General features: G+C 43.0%; 2 protein-coding genes across 2 annotated transcripts in view; one reads left to right on the top strand and one right to left on the bottom strand.

The window, feature by feature from the left end:
* The first annotated feature begins 997 nt into the window (after positions 1–997).
* Positions 998–3,877, top strand: chst2b (carbohydrate (N-acetylglucosamine-6-O) sulfotransferase 2b). The gene has a single exon (XM_005722731.2). The coding sequence runs from the start codon at positions 1,648–1,650 to the stop codon at positions 3,043–3,045; it is 1,398 nt and encodes a 465-aa protein (XP_005722788.1). The 5' UTR covers positions 998–1,647; the 3' UTR covers positions 3,046–3,877.
* A 1,708-nt stretch (positions 3,878–5,585) lies between these two features.
* LOC102210371 (sodium/hydrogen exchanger 9-like) overlaps positions 5,586–8,408 on the bottom strand; it is a 60,507-nt gene continuing 57,684 nt past the window's right edge. Inside the window, exons 15-16 of the mRNA XM_005722729.1 lie at positions 6,769–6,874; positions 5,586–6,691 (exon numbers count right to left, since the gene is read on the bottom strand). Of these exons, the coding sequence (XP_005722786.1) occupies positions 6,497–6,691; positions 6,769–6,874 (301 nt within the window). The 3' untranslated portion in view covers positions 5,586–6,496. The remainder of the gene's footprint in view (positions 6,692–6,768; positions 6,875–8,408) is intronic.

Here is an 8,408-nt window from a genome sequence, read left to right as displayed (position 1 = left end):
GCTGAGAACAAAAATAAAAATGAAGATATATTGAAAGCACACGTTACCGAGAACAGGAAGGAAATACTGTATAGCCAACACAAAGCCTAATATGTCGCACTTCAGAAGGACTCACACCACGCACAGCATCTGAGCAGGGTTTGATGAGAAACAGTATAGTAAAATCACAACGTGGATATTACCCTACATATTTAGAGGTTCCTCGCTGGGGAGGGTCAAGGGACTCGAGCGGTTTCAATTCATTCAGTCTATGCTCTCCCCACCCCGCTTGTTCAAGGTTGTAATCCCGCACAGGCAAGCCTCTTAGGAAAGATGATTTTCATTCTGCAGAGCATGTGTTTCCCTTCATACAACATCATGGCCTTTCCAGTTCCTGGGGAACAGCTGTCAAATGTCCCATTTCAGCTGATTCCACTTGAGAGGAGTGCTTGTCACTGCCACTGAGTGTTTCTATCACGTCCAATGAAAAATTATTACATCCTCTACAATCATGCTGTAGGCCATCACTCTCAGATCAGTTTAAAATTCAAGAGTTTCTATTTTTGAAAAATTAGATTCTGCAGTATGTGCATAGCTCTTTTGTAATGAAACAGGGTTTTTCTTTGCTGCTTTTAAGACAAACCCCGGGCTACCCTCTTGTGGCTGTCGTGAGGGGGGGCTAATACATTTAATCTGAAATATTGATTCTCTCTTGCAGTCACACACGATGAGGAGGACGTGCGTAAAAGGAAAAGTAAAGGCCGGCTTTGGAATACAATCACGGCCTTAACACTTTTATTAAAGAAATAGTAAAAATAGGTTGTATATTGAAAAAACGGAACAAAAAACAAAACAGAAAACTGCTAATCGCTTTTAGATGTGTAGAAACGAGAGGTTAGAGTACGGTTCAGACAATGTGAGGTGGACTTCACCTAAACATAACAACAGCACCACCACCATCCATCCCCCATGCCCTCCTCATCTACCGTTGCTGTGATCTGTCGGAGCCACCATTAACGTGACAGGCTCGCAGCAGGTCCAATGACGTAAGCTGGCTGACGAGCGTCGACTTGTCGCGCTCCAATGCGCTCTCTCGGAGGGCGGGTCTTGGTCCTGCTATTCAGATTGAATCGGCCCAGTTTGTATTAGTTGGACGAGCAGAAGAACGAGACGGAGAAACGTGTAAGAGCCCTAACTGCGGATAAAAGCGTTTCTCTGCTCCATCATGGCAGCTGCGGAGTAATTTAGAGGATCCGGCCCGTCGCGCGGAATCGTGACCGACGCCCGAATCCACCGCATTTCTGAGGATGTTCCAGCTGGTAACTGCGCGAGGATGCTTCCGCTGAACGTGCTCAAACTGGGCGTCTGTTACAATGCTGAAGGCTTCTTGGTTTTTGTTTTGAACGCGGGCCAAACACAGAATCACTGCAAAGCCTGATATGGACAACTTTAACGCTCCTCTCTTCTGCCATTTCTATGACGAACATTGCGCAGTGCAGTGAAAAAGCTATATCGTTTAGTGGCTGTCGAACTGGTGCCGAATACATTACCTAATTCATCTGGGTGTTAATTCCCGGTGCAGCCCATAAACACACTACCGAGCGTGTTGGTGCACAGTCAATGTAAGGAGCTTCGTCCAGCGGTGAGAGCCACTCTCCGAGGGTACAGATGCGAGGCAAACAATATCATCAACCACTGAAGTTGACAGCGCCTTGGGAGAAGGATGCAGGCTTTGGAAGGAAGCTTAAAACATACAGGAATCATACCAAGATAATAGCACAGCCTGGGATCGTGATGAAAGTGCTACGCAGGAAGAGGATTGTGTTATTTATGGCCTATTTGTTACTGCTCGTGCTCACTATGCTTAACTTGGCTAATTATAAATGGACTAAGGAGCCGCAGCAGTGTAATCATCAGATGAGGAGCACCACTTATCAGAGCAGATCTGACATTCGCTTCCTGTACAGACCCTCGCTGGCTAAGAAGAGGCAGCTTATCTATGTGCTGACCACCTGGAGGTCAGGCTCTTCCTTTTTTGGGGAGCTGTTTAATCAAAATGCAGATGTGTTCTTCTTGTATGAGCCAATGTGGCACATCTGGCAGAAACTGTACCCCGGTGATGCCGTGTCATTGCAAGGGGCGGCCAGGGACATGCTTAGCTCCTTATACCGCTGTGATCTGTCTGTTTTCCAACTTTACAACAGCCCGGGAGGTAAGAATTTCACCTCCCTCGGACTGTTTGGGGCCACCCTCAATAAAGTGGTGTGCTCATATCCCCTCTGCTCAGCCTATAGGAAGGAGGTGGTGGGGATGGTGGATGATAAGGTGTGTAAAAAGTGTCCCCCTCAAAGCCTTAGACTGTTGGAGGAAGAGTGCCTGAAATATAGCACCATAGTCATTAAAGGGGTCCGCATATTGGATGTAAATGTGCTGGCCCCGCTCATGGAGGATCCGTCCTTGGATTTGAAGGTGATACACTTGGTTAGAGACCCACGGGCAGTAGCCAACTCCAGGATCAAATCCAGACACGGCCTGATACGGGAGAATTTACAGGTGGTCCGCAGCAGAGACCCCAAACTTCGGCGGATACCTTTCGTGGACCCCGGGCACAAAGCTAACAAGAAGGATGGCTCAGACTACCACTCCATTGGAGCCATGGAGGTGATCTGCGACCGTACCTCCAGGACTTTGAGGACTGCCTTAAATCCACCCAGCTGGCTGAAGGGGAAGTACATGGCCGTACGTTACGAAGACCTGGTCGAAAACCCAGTTAAGACCCTGAGGAGCGTCTACCGCTTTGCCAACCTCACTACCAACCATGACATTGAGATGTTTGCTTTGAACATGACCAGTGGCTCCAGTTCCTCATCTAAGCCATTTATAGTCTCCTCCAGGAATGCCACACAAGCTGCAAGTGCATGGAGAACAGTGCTCAGCATCCAACAGATCAAACAAGTGGAAGACTACTGCCACCACTCCATGTCAGTTCTAGGTTACGAGAGAGTGAGAACAGCCGGGGAGGCCAAGGACTTGAGCAAATCACTACTGACACACTCCAGACTGTGAAAACATCCTCACCACCAAAGACCATTTAATTTAATGTTAATTTTGCATAGAGTGCCATTTCCTTATTTTGTGGAAATAAAGCTTTACTTTAAGTCCATGTTCCTGGATCTACATCGGCCGCATTTGGAATGTACCGTCAGTCGAGCAGTTGCAGCGCCGTTGAAAAGGACCACTTCTTTTTTACCGGAACACCAGACGGGACCTTAGACCTCGACACTGCAACGTCTAAGAACAATTGACTCAAAGCTGCAACTTTCAGAGGAAAAGAAAAGGAAAAAGAAGCTACTGTATAATTCATGTATCTTGTTATGATGACACTTCAAAGTGGATGTTTTGGGGATATTTTTTGAATGTTCAAAAGAAAAAAAATCTGTTTTCCAGTCTTCATACTGTCTGTAAAAGTGAAACTAGTTAAAGGAAGGGTTAAAAAAATCCAACTGATTAAAAAAGAAGAGAAAAAGAAGTTGACTGCTAATGTTAATATTTGAGACGTGTCAGAGACAATCACTGGATTGGATTCTTGTGCCATAGGTAGAGGTGTGATCAGAACAGCAGTAGTGCTATGGCTAGATTTTACAAAAAGGGGGATGTTTTGATTTGGGTTTTTCTTACATTTTATTATTATTATTATTATTTTTCTTTTGTCGTCACATCCTGACAGGATGATATCATACACTGTGGACAATGTCATAGCTCCAGATTTGGAAAAGTCTCTCTGTTGGTGTCAGCAGTCTGCTTGTTCTACCATTTCCAATGTTTACAATTGCTTGCTCTTATAAAAAAAAACCACATCTGGGAATATTGCATTGAGTAAAGTTCATAGTTAACAATACAGTTTATGCATTTGTGTTGAACTCAGTTATTTTAACGCCTACTTGGGGGGGGGGAGTGGAAGTGGTTCACAAAATTGGCTGCAGGGAACAACCTGGAAGTTAGCACACCTAAATAAGATGAAGGGTTTAATGCAGAATTGAATGATTCGGTTAAATTCAATGCAGTTTTATTTATTTAGCACCAAATCACAACAGCATTCTCCTCAAGGTGGTTTCATTGTAAGGTAAAGACCCAACAATCAAACGACCCTATATGAACAAACACTTAGAGACCGTGGGAAGGAAAAACACCTTTTAATAGGAAGAAACCTGAAGCAGAATAATAATAAATGTGCTACGTTTATTTTAATTTACAATCAGGATGTATAACAAATTTTGTCTTGAATGAATAAGCTTTATCAAAACTTTATTCAGTGCACACCTTTTGTCACTGTTTGAGAACCACTGTGCTGGAGAGGTGTCATATTTGTTGCTATTTGCTACATAACCTAAAGGTGCCCTGTGGAGGTTTCTGGCAAGCAAACTGTTTACATTCGGTGTTGCTCACCAGCATGAAGTGTGTGTGTGTGTGTGTGTGTACATATATATATATCTGTCAGACAGGGTGGAAACAACTGCAAGCCACATTTGAAAAGTTATAAACCGAGTCTGTGTACTTCTCTATTGGTTTAGATTTCCTGCTTTGTTTAGGTTTTTCCTTTTTTGGCAAACTAATGCTAGTAAAGCCTGACGTAAAATAACGACTGAGTAGTACTTAAAACTCCACACGGTATCTTTAAGTGCATGGCTGAAAAACGTTAGTCACAATAGCTGGGGATATTTTAATAGCTGGGTGGAAGAAGTAATTACAGTTACTGTCAACTTCAATTCTGTTGACAACAGCACCTTGGCAAAATTTCCCATTTCAAGAGTCACCTGTAAAAGTAACATCCAAACACATTCATTGTGCTAAATGTCTTTTTACACACCTGACTGTAGTTTCAGCCCTTTGCTCGGGATGCAAAAACGTCTAAAAATTGTACTTGAAAGCTCAGTGGCCGGCGACTCCCACAACAACGACAAAGGAGACTTGAGAGAAGCTTCTTCCTCCCATGTGGAAGTAGATCCTGGTGAACATTGAAATTGGATTTATGTACCGTATGGAAACTGACATGTAAAACAAAGTTTGCATCACCTTGAAATGCAAAAGAAGCTTTCTGCATCAAACGGATATGCAACAGAAGCCAACAGATTGTGTTATATAACAGTGATGTGTTGCTTCAAGTATTAGCAAATAATAATAATAATGATAATAATGGATTGCATTTATATAGCGCTTTTCGGGGCCCTCAAAGCGCTGTACAATTCCACTATTCATTCACTGTCACATTCACACACTGGTGGAGGCGAGCTACAGTTGTAGCCACAGCTGCCCTGGGGCAGACTGACAGAAACGAGGCTGCCATATCGCGCCATTGGCCCCTCTGGCCAAATGACATAAAAACTAGCAATTGTGTTTCAGAAAGTATTTGTTTACTTTGATAGTAAGCTGCAGCTTCAAGAAACAGGCCTAATAATGGTGGAAAGCTGTTAATCATCATCTCTTGCTTGGAAAAAGCTCAGAAATTTACATTTGAGTGCATATAAAGAGGAACGCAATGTATACTTTAACAGACACATTCCAGAGACGCGCCCATGCATTCACAACATAAAACGAAAAGCCCCCGCTTCAAGGACAATGGCTTTATTAATACACGGCGAACCATCTGCATATTCGTACAGCCTAACCTTCACAAATCGTATTTGTGCAGTAAACAACACCCCTGTTTGACTCAAGGGGGAAAAAGATGGGGCCCTGAGATTTACAGTGATGCACATAGAAAGCAGCAAAGTGCAATCTTTAATTAAAGCAGTTGGAGCGAAACTTCACATGCAAATAATCTTTTTTCCCCCCTGAAAGCTGTTAGTACTTTTAACCATTTGGATACATTCTTGCACAGCAAAGAATGCTAAGGAAGACATGGAGGGAGATGGGGTGGTGGGGGTGGTAATAAATTTAGCAGAATACATTTGAATGAGTTAAAAGGATTGCAGCAGAAAACAGTGCAATAAAAGTTTAATAAGGGGCTGGGGAAGAGCTAAGCAAAGTTGGCAAGAAAATACCATTTCAGCTGATTAAGGGAAATACTGCAGTGTTCAATCACAGAGTACAGTGATGAGTAATTCTCCCTAAAGCTTGAAACTTGGGCATTACGTAACTGTGTATCATGTAGCTGCCGTGCTTATAATGAATCTGTGACTTAACATATTACCTTTATTTATTTTTATGACTGCTTTATGACAAAGGTGAAAGGAACACTTAACATTTCTATTTCAGTTTCTAACTTCCCCAGTTTGAGACAAGGAAATCATCAGCGTTGCAACAGGAAGAGCGGTGGCCTTTGTAATTGTTTTTCTCCCTTCCTGTGTGAGTGTGTGTCTTTGCGTGCATTTCAGCACAGGGGGAGTGCATGACCTTTTGGGAACCATTGAAACTCTAACTCTCAGTCAGCTGTTGGCAGATGTCCTGACCAGTGACCTCCATTCACTGTGGGAGGTGGGGGTTTTGACATCAGGGAGCAATAGCTGATAAGACGAGGTTAGAGCTGAGTACTGGAGCCGCTTGCCTCCCTCGGTTGAGCTGGAGCAGTGCCGAGGCCCAGATCTCCGTCCAGCAGGTCCTCTTGGTGCTCGGATGCAGAATCGCTTTCGGACGATCCCTGCTGGCTCTCCGTTTCCCCCAAATCCAGGGTGTTTTTTCCTGCTTCTATCTCACACAGCTCTTCTTCTTCATCCTGAATTGTGAGTGGCAAATAACTCATATGTTCCTCAATATTTCGGGCATGTTGTAAACACAGAAAAAAAGTCTTACCTCCTGCACACGGGGGCTACTGAAGACTCTGGCAAATACACCACAACACTGTGGCAGTGACTCAGTCAGCGGGGGGCCACGATGAGTCAGCATTGGCTTTAGATATCTGTGACATTGTTAAAGGACTGTTCAAAACGTGTGTACGTGTCAGTGATTGTAAACACAAGATAAGGTGAAATGGTCGGTTGTAGTCTAGCCTGTCCTCCAGCTCCACAGTCATAACAATAATAGCTAACAACACTAAAGCACATATCAGATTTTTATATATATATATATATATGTGTGTGTGTGTGTGTGTGTGTGTGTGTGTGTGTGTATATATTTGAAAAGAATGAGTAGGACAGTAACCAGATACGGTGTTTTACCTGTGCAGGATAAAAGGTCAGGGAATTTACATGTTACTGGTGTTGCTCTCCAGTAAAGCGTTAACTGCTATGGTCTGTTTCCTATTTTAGCAGCTGATGCTCGAGTGAAAGCCCAACTCTTTGTTAGAAAGAAGTGGTTAAAGTGAATCACTGCAGTTTATCATAAACATAATCACTGAGCGTGTGACTGCAAATTGTTTTAGATCTAAGCCATCAGACTTCCAGTTGTTTATATATGAAGACAGAAATGAGAGATGCAAATCTAAAAGTGTAATAAATCATAGTCCCCTTGTGCTCAAAGCAATAAAAAAAACATTATGAAAGTGTATTATTTCCCTTATGAGGTCACTGTCAGCTTACTGGCATTCAGTGCAGTTGGCCTTCCGTTTTGAAGATGGCACACTGCAGAGAGCTGGGATATTAGTCATTCAAGCTTTAGGTACTTGAGCTATTTTTGTTCCAGATTCTTAAGCTGTTAGCATATTTAATATACATAGCTTTTGTCAGCTGAGTTGTTGTCTTAAGGAATAAAAGCTCCCATGAAACACAGAGAGATTTTCCAGGAGGGGATGTTGCATGAGAGCCAAAATCGAGATAAAAATAATTTGCTCAAGAAAAAAAAAAAGGAAAGGTAGCAAATGGGTCGTTATCTAGTTTCAGCAAACTGGGTCAGCCTTGCATTTGATTGAAACTAGAGGCAAGGTCACGAATGCCTTATAAATGTGATAAAGTGCAGATATGTGCATTTTGATTTTCGATCAGCGTTGAGAGGAGACGGTGGAAGCGAAGCGGTGCAGGTGGCAGGTGGTTACTAAACAATAACAGTGGCATATTTATAAGCTCTGGTCTGAAAAGTGGAGGTGAGTATGTTTGTGACATTTCGGAGCCCCCTGCTAGCATCTAATTTATAATCACCTTTCTGCAAGGGGTCATACTTTCCTCAATTTTTGCTTTGGAGGGGGAAAACAACAACAAAAAAACGGACAAATTCCTATTTTACCAGTGCCATCAGTGTCAACCTTTGTACCTCACTGCCTTTTATGAGTAATGTGGGACTAATGTGGCACACAAGTGCACAGTCCTCTGGCATGCGAACAAAAGAACAAGGGTAAGTGGAAAATAATCTAATATGGAAACTGGTACCAGCTCTCGCCATTCGGGTTCTGTTGTTGAAAATGTGCAAGAGGTTGGAATTATAAGCACCATTCTGGCAGCTAACAGGATTTATTCCTAAAATGTCTCAAATGAGATACAAGGGGAAAAGGGGGGAGGGGT

Source organism: Pundamilia nyererei, unplaced genomic scaffold (assembly GCF_000239375.1).
Source record: "Pundamilia nyererei isolate P.nyererei 1_Seehausen unplaced genomic scaffold, PunNye1.0 scaffold00007, whole genome shotgun sequence".
Lineage (NCBI taxonomy): Eukaryota > Metazoa > Chordata > Actinopteri > Cichliformes > Cichlidae > Pundamilia > Pundamilia nyererei.
This window is presented reverse-complemented; position numbering and strand designations above follow the sequence as displayed.

What these genes read in the sequence shown, in the direction of transcription:
- chst2b (XM_005722731.2), top strand. Translation starts at nt 1,648, where the DNA reads ATGCGAGGCAAACAATATCATCAACCACTGAAGTTGACAGCGCCTTGG.